Source organism: Nicotiana attenuata, unplaced genomic scaffold (assembly GCF_001879085.1).
Source record: "Nicotiana attenuata strain UT unplaced genomic scaffold, NIATTr2, whole genome shotgun sequence".
Classification (NCBI taxonomy): domain Eukaryota; kingdom Viridiplantae; phylum Streptophyta; class Magnoliopsida; order Solanales; family Solanaceae; genus Nicotiana; species Nicotiana attenuata.
Window position 1 is genome coordinate 1,535 of NW_017678978.1, and position 12,578 is coordinate 14,112.

General features: G+C 38.5%; 1 protein-coding gene across 1 annotated transcript; it reads right to left on the minus strand.

Moving 5' to 3' along the window:
- Window positions 1–3,124: 3,124 nt before the first annotated feature.
- LOC109221692 (fatty acyl-CoA reductase 3-like) lies at window positions 3,125–5,850 on the minus strand. Its single transcript, XM_019386158.1, has 10 exons — window positions 5,795–5,850; window positions 5,587–5,690; window positions 5,304–5,503; window positions 5,126–5,226; window positions 4,846–5,038; window positions 4,582–4,743; window positions 4,298–4,379; window positions 3,911–4,180; window positions 3,681–3,808; window positions 3,125–3,559 (listed from the first exon to the last, which is right to left on the minus strand). Exons 3-10 carry the CDS (start codon window positions 5,372–5,374, stop codon window positions 3,412–3,414), a joined length of 1,155 nt encoding a protein of 384 aa, XP_019241703.1. The 5' UTR covers window positions 5,375–5,503; window positions 5,587–5,690; window positions 5,795–5,850; the 3' UTR covers window positions 3,125–3,411.
- Window positions 5,851–12,578: the final 6,728 nt, after the last annotated feature.

A 12,578-nucleotide genomic window follows, 5' to 3' on the forward strand; every position in this document is an offset into this window, starting at 1 on the left:
ATTACGGACTGCAGAATAACATTTGCGGTCGCAGGTTGTGAAGAAATTCCCATCAGAGAAATGTGCAAAGTGCGGTCCGCACATGATATGTACGGCCGTAGAAACTGGGTTAGAGCAAAAGTTCAGAGAACCTGCATCTCAAGTCCAACAAAAGTGCAGACCGAACAATTATTGTGCGGCCACAGAAGGAAATCTACGCGGCCGCAGACATTATTATGCGACCGCAGAAAGAGAGCAGTGTAGCCGTAGTTCAGAATTATGCGGCCGCAAAGTTCCAATTCTGTCAAGCTAAAAAATTGCGGATCGCACATGGAATTATGCGGCTGCAAAACCTATGAAAGGGCATTTTTGTCCGAAATTTCTAGCCCTGTACAAATAGATGATTTTCATATTTTTAGGTCAAGTTTTGACATCAGCCGCTACAGTAGACGGTTTCTTTTACTCTTTTAAGTAGTTTTTGCTATTTTGAGCTTTGTGAACATTGATTTCATCATTATAATTATCAATATGGGTTTAATTATCATTTCTTCTTCTACTTCTTCTATTTTAAGCATGAGTAGCTAGATTTTTCACTAGGGTTGTGATCCAACCCTAGAGTGTAATCTTAATGGGTATTTGATTTATTGCTTATTTATGGTTGGGTATTTATTATTTAGCCTTGTTCTTGCTTTTAATTGTAGAATTGATGGTTGCAAATATTAGTTCATGCTTTTTTGACTTGGTCTCTACTTGAGAAAGAGAGACTTAGTCTAGGAAAGCATGGCTAGCAAGAAATTGGGTCAATCGAGAGATTGATAAGCTCAATTAAAGGGTTGAACCTAGAGATAGTAAAATCCGACTTGAGCTTTTTATCATCCGTTTTGTTCAATACCCATTTGGACTTGAGAAAGCCAAATTGGGTAAAATCACTCTCTGAGAGGGTACTTGAGTGTTGATAGCTGTAATACACCCTGTCCAATCAAACAAGCTTTAAAGTTTACAACCCATTAGGCAAACACCTAGGTGAAAGTCATAGCCCTAGGCCTTTTATATCATTTGAAAAATAACAAAAATAATTTTCTAGTTTTATTTCTTAGTTTGCAATCTTAGTTTAAACTAGAGCTAGAAACAATTCCAAGTTTGTAGAAGTGCAAATTGAGATAATTCAAGCTCATACACTACAATATATACTCCTAAGTTCCATTCGTAGCTCCCTGTGGAAAATCGACCCCGACTCCTTGTTGGGTATTACTATTGCATCGACCGTTTCGTAACCTTAAATAGAGGTGTGACTTGGACGAGATCAATGTGTGCTTTCACGAAGGAATCTGCAAGCATAGCAAACGAGTCAATAGAATTAGGAGGTAGGTTGTGGTACCATATCATGGCCCCTTGGACAGAGTTTCCCCGAACTTTTTCAGCAGGACAAACTCGATCTCATCGTTCTCCAAATCGTTCCCTTTGATAACACATGTGTAGGAGGTCACGTGCTCATTTGGATCGGTCATTCCGTTGTACTTAGGAATCTCGAGCATCCGGAACTTCTTAGGAATCGGCTTTGGAGCGGCACTTGGAGGAAAAGGCTTTTTAACAAACTTCTTGGAGTCCAGGCCCTTCAATACCGGTAGTGCTCCCGGGATTTGATCGACCCTAGAATTGTAGGTTTCCACCTTCTTGTCATTGGCTTCTATTTTCTTCTCTCCCGATTCTATCCGTTTTGTTAGTTCTTCGAGCATCTTCATGTTCTCGGGGTTGGTCCCCGACTCATTTTCATTCGACCTCTCCAGGATCGATTCATTTCTGTGGACGACTTCCCGGGATGGCTCGGGCTAAATCCTGCTCGGTGCGCGGCTCTGGTTCTGGAGCTGGGCTATCGCTGCCTGTTGAGCCTGTAACATTTCGAAGATTACCCGCAAGTTGATCCCATCATCTTCGCCGCCGTGCATATTTTGTGAAACTTACCGGACTTCCCTGCGGATACTATTCTCAGGATCGGTAGGCAAGTTCGCGTTGATGGCCACATGCGATCTAGCATCGATCGGGTCCGCAACTAGCACTCCATTGGGGTCGACGAGGGGTACCTCGTTACCGGGTGCTATATTGTTGTTCTCGCCATGGTGTCCAGATTCAGCATCCACGTTCAGAGGGTAGACTGGGAGTTCGACATTTCTAACTTTTAACCTGAAATCAGAAGCACTCCAAAGAACAAGTGTAAAATAGGGTGTGTTATAGAAGTTTGTATCAAACAGCCACTATTACCCTTAGCCCCATGGTGGACGCCAAACTGTTTACCTTCAAAATCGGATAACAATTGATTTTGTAAGTGATTTTAAGGATACACGGATCAATTTGACACAAAGCTATAAATTGGATTAGATTGAACAAGTAAAGATAAAATTAATTCAAACCAAGAGAATAAGACAGTTTCAGCCTTAGTGAAATTGTTCACCCTCGATCCTGGCTCGCTGTAGTCAACACTGATGAAGAAATGAAAAAAGCTAAATAATAGAGAAAATGATAATATATTGCCATGGAACGCGTGTTACAGTTATTTTTATGAATAATCAGATCCCCCTTTATATAGTAGGGGAGTTCTACATTAGGTACAGCTCTATAAAAGGTAAAAAATCTTCTGATTAACTGATTGTCGGTTCCCCATCGATACATGCCTAGATCCCCGCCGTGATATAAGGCCGGTCACGGATATTTCGGTCTTCCGTTGGTTATGCTTGATAGTCGACAATGTCCTTTGAAGTTGTTCGATGCTAGGACCGATTCTGGAACTATGACCTCGATATTCCCGAGAGCAGGCGTCATGTCCTCGGGCTCTGGCTCGACGGGACTTTCGGCTTGATTTTGGTCCCTTGCCATCACATCTCGAGCCTGGCTTATCTTGTCAGAAGTCGAGGTGCATCATGAGCTCGGTTTTACCGTTATACACATTCGGAAACAGAATTTTCACCCAGGGAATTCAAAAAAATAAATACGCAAAGGGAGCTGAAATCCCTTCCGCTGCCTAGCTCCGCCACGGGTGACATTGATATATGGTACTGTTTTTATTGCGGATACATATATATGTTCAAGAAAATACCCAATCTTTGAGTTCAGTTTGCTGGAGGCAATAGTTATCAATTATTTTGTGAAATAGCAAAAGTAGTCCTTCAATTTCTTTACATATAATAATGCCAATATTTTCTTGAACTGACGTAGTCACTGACAAAATTACATAATGGGATTTAAGCAGCGCAAACACAGCTTTCTAAAGTAAGCAGAGTAGCATATCAGCCTCCTTTATTCAGAATCAATACTGCCAATATTTTCTTGAACTAACGTAGTTACTTAAAAAACTACAAAATGGAATTTAATTAAGCAGCAACACAGCTTTAAGCAGAGTGGCATATCAGCCTCCTTTATTCGCATAATTCTTCCTTCTTAGAAAATGTACTTCACTAGTCCGGGAATATGAATTTCCTTGAAGTATTTTTCCCACTGAATAATTGTTGGATCAAAATTGAACGTATCATCTGCATTACTTTCTCTTGTTACCATAAGCAACATTTCAGCGTTGGTATCATTGAAACTGATTTTAAAAAAGCAGCGGTAATGATGTTAGAATATCAATTAAGAACTAAATTTTATTATTAATAAATACTTAAACAAACTGTTAACTATTTGGATGTGTTAATATAAAAAATACTCACACTCCTTTGAAGAACAGGTAGGGCTTGTAGAGTTCAGCTAGTCGAATAGCGCGATTGATTCTCCTTTCTAAGTTTGAACAAAAGGCTTGCAAATGTTGGCAAAGTATCAAGTTTGCACACTTTAATATCTGAAACATGTATATAAACACCTTTGTATACTATTTTTGTACATTTCTCTCTTGCAATAATTTTGTAGGTTTTTGTAAGAAGATATTATTATGAAAACTAACCTTTAACGATGGCTTGTAGTGGATTGCTATATATTTGTGAAGGCTAGCCATGCTATCCAGTGTATGAAATTTCTTTACTTTGACCGGCTTCCCTCTTTTGCTAATCCACGGATTATTCTTGAAGTGATCAACAGAAAATTGTATAATATCACCAATATTTAGTTGATTCCTCCTAGAGGAGCTAATATGGTAAACAGTTATATGGGAAGAGCGATGTCTATGTGCTACCATAGCCGCAATGATTGAATTCACTACCATATCAGCTGGAATCTAGGCAAGACAACATTAAGGAAGTTAGATAATATTAATTAAGATCAGCTGATGCAAACAAGAGAAAGTTGGGCATTTCAATATAACATAAGGTATACATAGAACATGTACACATACCACATCCATTATCGATTCTTTATCACCCATGATAACATTCTGTTTTCCTTTACCATAGCCAATAATGAAGGTGTCCGTGGTTCTGTGGGAAGGAAGAATCAGATGACTTATTATATATTTTTCTCTATATGTGCATGCATAAAATGGGGTGTGTGTGTATATATATATATATATATATATATATATATATATATATATAACGGGCAGTCGGTGCACTAAGCTCCCGCTATGCGCAGGGTCCGGGGAAGGGCCAGACCACAAGGGTCTATTGTACGCAGCCTTACCCTACATTTCTGCAAGAGGTTGTTTCCACCGTTTGAACCCGTGACCAATATATAGTTGGCCGTAGGATTATGAGTTGGAGATCCTCCTTCAAGTGTCCTAAAAGCATCTCTCCCATTGCTTTTGTGAACGTGTATGTGTTTGGCCATCCATGTATCTTTGCCCTAGAGAATTATATTATAGTTGCCGTGGAAGGTGATAAGGAACCCTATAAAGCGATATGCATACCAATTTTATCAATGAGACTGATTTTATGGAAGGTTTACCTCTCGATACCTAGAACTCTCATAGCTAAGGTTACTTCTTTTTCAGTGGCATTCCTAGCTTTAAGGTCCTCTAGTTTCTCCTCTACCAACTTTTGCTCTGCGTCTATGTCTAAGTGAGAGCCTCCATTAAGCGTCTCACCGTAATGCAATGGTTTCTCTTCTATCAATCCTTCCTTTACCCCACAAACATATGCTGAATTAAAGAATCACGAGTCAATACGCCTAAAGTCATGATAATGAAAGTTGGTTAATTAAGCACAAAGAAGAATATGGAACTGACCTGTGCTTACGTGGAGAAGCATCTTTAATTTTGAACACTGCTTGGAAAATTTGAGAATATTCAAGGTACCAAATGCATTGATCCTTATTGCAGTATCATATCTGCAAAAGAATGGAGTAAGTTATTCTATTCTTTTTTTACGAAATATTAATATTAGTGTTATTCTATAGAACTATACCTTTCATCAAAACTAGTTGTAGCAGCTGAGTTTACAATTATGTCTATTTCTTTGCACATCTCATCTTTCATATCAGAATTTATCCCCAAACTATCACAAGCTATATCACCAGCAACTGGAAAAATCTTGTCTTCTAGAAGGGCATGTAGGTTGGCACCCAACTTCTCCCTTAGAACGACAAACAGATCCGTCTTTACAACCTGCACTTAAAACATTGAACTCTGATTGGAGTTGTATAGTCTAATTAATACGATTGGTTATGTTATAGTTTGATAGTACGTACCTCGTTGTTAAAATGTTCTTTAGCTGAATCTAAATCTGGAGCTCTAATTAGTAAGTAGAGCTTCTTCACATTTGGTTGGACTCGCAGTATCTTCTCAATGAGAACTACATTAATATATAACAAATGCACTATTAATATATCATCTATGTAGTCATCTCCTCAAGAAGCAATGTTAGTGCAAATTATGAGAGAGAGATAGAGAACGTACTCTTTGCTAGGTAAATAAGACTGCAAGCTAAGCTATCTGTACAGCAACAAATTTTAGTCCTGTCCAAATATATACAGTGAATTAATTACCAGATATGGCACATTATATTAAGGACACATGAAAAATTTCTTATCCATTCGAGGCTTTACAAATATAAAAGTTTAACCCATTAGTTATATATCTATTTTCTAAGTGGATAATATAGTTCTTATCCATATTTAACCCGTTTTTAAAAAGCTTATTATCCGACCCATTTATTAATGGATAATATGGTAGATTATTGTTTTCTTTTAGGCATTTTGCCGCCACTAACCTAAGGCAATAAAACAGAACTCTTTACGTTCAGAAATTTTAATCTGCATACATACAGCTCAACAAAATAAACTCATCATTTATAAATTATAATGGATAAAAAATTCAACAAAAAATAAACCTCATGAGATGAGAAGTAATGCATGCATGTGCCCACGTAATAAAATTATGTAAACCAAGTGGGATTCTTTCAACTAAGCTCTCTTTTATTCTTTCTAACTACATAATATATAATTAATTGCAAAGTTCCTAAAAAGCTTACTACTACATTATTAAATCCGGTCAGATTACATTATCAACCTTGTGAATATTTTTTAGAGTGCAAAACTTCACAAACGAACCCCATGTTAAGCTTAAACCAGCGTCCTAAGTTTTTCTTCTTTTTTTCATTTCAAAAGAACTGCTAATTTTATCACTTAAGGGACAGCAGTACTACTGCACGGTGGACAAAGCATCCTGCAGGATTCGGGGAAGCACCGCACCCCAAAGATATGATGTAGACAGCATACTCTAATGCAAGGATTAGTGGCTACATCCACGGTTCGAACCCATGGCCTATAGGTTATACGGAGACAATTTTACCATTGTTCCAAGCCTCAGCTACAAATGCTTATATCACTTCAAAAATTAAAATTTAAAAAATTGTTTTAAACCAGCAAAACTTAAGAATCAAAATGAGTTCAAATCAGAACAAGGAAACAAGAATGAACCTTTAAATTAACGATGTATATATGAAGTTAGACACTTTGCGAAAGATGCCAAGAATCTCAACGCGGGAAGCTTCTTTTTTTGTGTGTGTAATATAATGGATTTTTGTCTGGGGATTTAGATCCGAAATATCCTCAGACTTAAATAGGGAGCAAGGAAGAAAGACAACCATTGATCAAAAATATTAATTTCATGGCTATCCTTCACTCATACTTCAATTCTCTTCGTTAATGCTTCGACAAGAATGGGAGAAAATTTGTTATATGAAGCATCAAAAAACGATAGAGGCCAAAAGTAGGTAAAGAAAGGTTGTTCATATCTCAAAAATACTCTAGTTATCTGAATTTAAGAAAACAATGTTTTTTCTGTGATTTTCTCAATAAATATGTAAATTTAAGAAAAAGAAAAGAAATTAAATTGACCCAAATAAGTGAAAAATGAGGTAATTTGGGAAAGGATGTCATGTTTTATACTTCAATACCACACAAGAGGGGGACGATTTGTGTGGTACCCAATTTTTCGCTTAACTTGATTATAGAAGGACATGGTTCTTCTACGTGTTCCAACTACTACTGTTGCGGAATAATAAGTACAGAAATTAAAGAACACAAAGATTTTACGTGGAAAACACCTGGATCAAAAGGTAAAAATACCACGACTACTTTCCAGTAGAATTTTTCCAAACTCTCCACTAAAATCACTAAGCCAAAAATTGCATTTACAAAAACTCTTTTGTAAACCTAGGATTACTCTAATCCCGTTGTAGCACACAGCCTCAACTGTTGCGACAACTTCAAGTTAACTCTAACTTGAAAACTCTGAGTACCTAATACAATTGCTTCTAGATAAGCTGAAAGGTATAATATGAAATACACCTACTACAATTGAACTAGAATAAAATACAGACACTTGTAACTGGTTCTTCTATCTGGTTCAAGTAGTTTCAGGTTTGCACGCTTGAATCACACACAAATTGCTTGCAAAATTACCTTGCTATTTTGCTCTCAAATTACGTTCAACTTCTGCTTATGTGTGTTACCTGTAAAAGAGAACAACACTGATATTTATGGAGTTAGTAAATAGAGATTGACTAGACTTCTGCTACTACTCTTCCATGGTGGAAGAGTTCTAGTTGATCTCATCCTCTAACTCTATCCTTCTCTTAAGCAGTGTACTCTTTGTGTAAGGAGTCTTTCTCCTTATCCAATATGCAACCTTTTCAATCATGATCAGGAGATATCAGTCCTGGTAGGTTAGGTTTATCTCCTTCACGTGCATCTCGCATGCTTGAGTTGACCACATATGTGCTTCACCAGGATGGACCTGGTCCATGTCTGAGTTCCTTTGTCAGTCTTCAAAACTCACCTTTACTTGGGCTAACAAATTCTCCCTTTTTGATGATGACAAACTCTATGTTTTTCACTCACTTAGGCCCTGTCAGAACTTAGCTTATTCATCAATGCAAAGTTAGAAAAAAAATTCTTATCATCAAGGACCAGGTTCATTAGGTTATAAACATCACTTGTTCAGAATATAAAGCACAATGTCTCTTCCCCCTTTTGGCATTATCGAAAAGTTGCATAAACATAGTGTGATTCCCAGAATTTTAATAATTACTCATGGCCACTAGGCCAACTGCAAGTGCAATCATGGATTAATCATCATAAATCAAACAAACATAATCAAACTATCAAGGAAATGTAAACAGTCAATAAGAGCAAAAATAGCAAACTCATTGATAGATAATATGATTCTACCACAATCCACAAAAAAAAACAAAAACAGTCAAAACATGAGCAAAACAAGAAAAATCCCTAATCTGGGTTACTAAAAGGTCTAGACACCTAGCAAGAATTGAAGGCTAAGGAAATTAAGGCTTGGAAGAGCTGGAGGGTTGGGTTTTGGCTTGGAGAAGGTGCAGCATATTTTGAAGAATGCCATCATTCTTCTCCTTTTCCTTTGTGAGCTCAGTTCTGAGAGCATCTCTCTCAGATCAACCTCTGCTAAACAAGCCTTCAGCCTAGCTATCTCAGCATCCTTTGCCCCACTCTCCTGCACTAGAGCTCTGACCTTGCTATTAATGGGTGTCTTTATAGATGAACCAGGTTCATTGGGAATGGCATTGACCTTATAGTCACAAGCAATCAAGGTGTTGATTCCAAAATGGTCTTTGCTTGTGGCCATCTCCCACTTCTTCAGTGGCACCTTGCAACGATCAAGAACAGTAGTCAGATAAACCCATAAGGGGTGGCATGGGCCTTCGAGCCATTGATCACCCTATCAAGCAACTTAATCATAAATGCAGGCTAGTTGATCTGCCTTCCACTTTCAAGACACTCCATCAACACCAAATCCATGTAGTTAGCAATGTGTCTTCTTTCCTGCCTGGGCAGCAGACATTTGTTGACAAATTCAAACAAGACTTTGTGGCATGGCTTCATTTCACTCTTGTACACGACTTTTGCTTCATTCACATCAGGGACATCACAGAACCTCCTAGTGATGGCAAGGGCAGTAGGAAGGGAGTCCAGACTTGGCCATTTTTGCCTTGTGTAGTCATCATACCCTTCAGAAGGGATGTCAAGGATCTCACCCAGCTCCTTTGCATCAAATGTCACTTGAACCACTTTCACCTGACTGGTAACTCTGCCATCCTTGACCTCTGCATTTGCCATAAACTCAATAATCTCAGTCCTGGCCAGCCTACCATCCAACTGAAGGACCATGTCCTTCCAACCCTGAGTAGCAAGAGCATCAACTAGTCGAACCATCCCTGGTTCCTCCAAATCCTTCAGAAGTCTACCCTTCAAAATGTTTCGTTTGCCAAATTTGGCCAACTTGTCTTGTTTAGCATCAGATTCACTCTCTTCTTCACCACTCCATTCCTCCTCCTCAGTAATTCTAACTTGCTTGGTTTTCACAACAGACCTTGTCCTCTTGGCCAATAAAGGTTCAGCATTCTTAGACACAGGTGAAGACTTCTTGGAAGAAGTCTTGGTCTTCTTGGGTTTGGGTGTCTGAACCTCCGCAGTTGTGTGTTCTTCCTGATGGACCTGTTCCATCTCATCCATATCAACAGCCTCAGCAGGCTCTGCAACCTTAGCTTTCCCTTTGTTCATCTTTTTTTTCTTACTTTCTGCTATAGCTTTTTGTAACTCATTCTCACTCTGCTTCACCATACTCCTTGTGGTCGTTCCCTTTGGTAAGGGAATCTCAACAGTTGTTGGAGAAGAAGCCTTTCTTTTCTTGGTAGTTTTTGCAGTGCTGTGAGCCTTTGGTGTTGGGGTTCTCCTTTTCTTGGGGTTATAACTAGCACCCACTTTCTTTAGAAGGTCTGATAGGGTCTCTTCAATAGATAAATCGGGTTCATCTGCATGTGAACTTAGATTAACCGGCCCTTCAGCAGCCTCCCCTGATCCACTTCCCCCTATTTTCTTGCTACTTTCAATCACATTTTCATCCTCAGCCCCACAGATAGCTGGTCTACCTATTTCAGAAATGGGTGAAGAATCAGCCACTTCTTTCCCTCTTCCCCTCACATCACTACTCACACCCTCACTCTCATTTTCTTTTTCACTTTTATTTTTACCTCCTCCCCTTCTTGACTCAGGTGTTTCCACATTCATCACAGTCCCAACCAGAACAAACCTATTATCCAAATTTTCAACCAGAACGAAGCATACCTCAGAAGGGGAATTTTGAACCTTCTCAGAATCAGAAGACCCAGTTCCTTCCCCCTTCACTCGCAGATTTGAAGGAATCATCTGAGTTTTCAGAATCTTGGGCTTGGCTAGCCTTCAATTGTGCATTCAGTTTCTTTGAAAGTGCACCTGTAGCTACAGTTTTGCGTGCGAGCATCTTCACTCTCCTTCTCCTAGGTTGGGGGGTTGTGTTGGGTTGAGGAGGTGTGGAGGAATAAGAGGGGGTGGGTTGTGGAGGAGTGCCTGGGTTATCTTGAGAGTTAGACATCTCTACTAATTCTGGAAGAGGATTTTTGAATTGGATTGTTGGAAGAGAGAAGAGTTGAGAGCGAAAGAAATTCGACGGTTTTAGAATTATGAGAGTGGCAGTGATGATGATGATGGCTTTTAAATAGAGAAGTGTAATTAATGTCTAACGGCAGCTTTTTGGGGTCAATTAGAAGTCCAATCACTCTGAAATTGCCGGTTGAACAAGCGATTAGGCTTCCCTAGATCCTAGGCATTTTATGCGGTGGGGATTCTAATAGAGACGGAACTGGTTCAAACTCAACAAGATAGGTTTTTCTGAGGTTTCTGATCATAGGTAGAACTCTGCTCAGGAATTAAATATTAATATTTTTAATTGTGCAGAGTGTAGAAAACATAACTCGTTATTCAGATAAACCAGTACTGATGAACCAGGTTCTTCACTAAGAATCCTCTTGATCATGCCTCAATTTACAAAATAGAAAAATTTGTTAGAGATCAGTGAGTCATATCAACACATGGTACATGAGTATACTATTTACAGTATGAAACTGAGCAAAAATTAATCTAGATATTTACACAAGTTCCAGATTTCCTAACCATAAACCCCTTCTTCTTTTTTCATTGTGCATTCTGAACTGGTTTCATTAGGTGATCTTAATCATCCCTAGTTCTAACATGTTCCTTTCAAAGCTTTCTCTACTTAGTGCTTTTGTAAAAATGTCAGCAATCTGCTTATCAGTAGCACAAAATTCTATTGTGATCAGTCCTTTCTCATAGTTGTCCCTTAAGAAATGATGTCTAACATCTATGTGCTTAGTTCTCTTATGATGAACCGGGTTCTTAGTCATACTAATAGCACTAGTGTTATCACAAAAAATAGGGATGCAGCCAACTTCAATACCAAAATCCATCAACTGTTGTTTGATCTACAGCAATTGAGCACAACAAGAGGCAGCAGCAACATACTCAGCTTCAGCAGTAGATAAGACCACTGAATTTTGCTTTTTAGTAGCCCATGACACCAGACATGAACCAAGAAAGTGAGCCATACCTGAGATGCTCTTCCTGTCCACAAGGAAACCTGCATAGTCAGCATCAGCATATCCTACTAGATTAAAGTTACTACCTTTTAGATACCAAAGGCAGAGGTCAGTAGTGCCTTTCAAGTATCTTAATATCCTCTTGATAGCTGTCAAGTGGGATTCCTTAGGATTTGCTTGAAATCAAGCACAAAGCCCTACACTGAAGACAATGTCAGGTCTGCCAGCAGTAAGATACAAAAGTGGACCAATCATACCCCTATACAACTTCTAATCAACAGATGAACCAGGTTCATCTATGTCTAATTTAGTAGCTGTTGCAATAGGAGTGTCTATTTCCTTTGATTCGTTCATTTTAAACTTCTTAATCAACTCTTTTGCATATTTCTGCTGATGGATCATGGTTCCATTTGAGTTTTGTTTAATCTGTAAGCCTAAGAAGAAGTTAAGCTCACCCGTCATACTCATTTCAAATTCACTCCTCACTAATTTAGCAAATTCTTTACTAAGTTTTTCAGTGGTTGCCCCAAAAATTATGTCATCAACATATATTTGTACCACTAGTAGATCCTTACCTTTTTCCCTCAAGAATAGAGTACTATCAATCTTACCTCTCTTGTAACCATGTTCAAGCAGAAATTTGGATAGTCGTTCATACCATGCTCTAGGAGCCTGCTTGAGTCCATAGAGTGCCTTGCCCAGTTTATATACATGATCTGGACACTCCTTGCTTTCAAACCCTGGAGGTTGTTTGACAAATACTTCTTCCTTTAA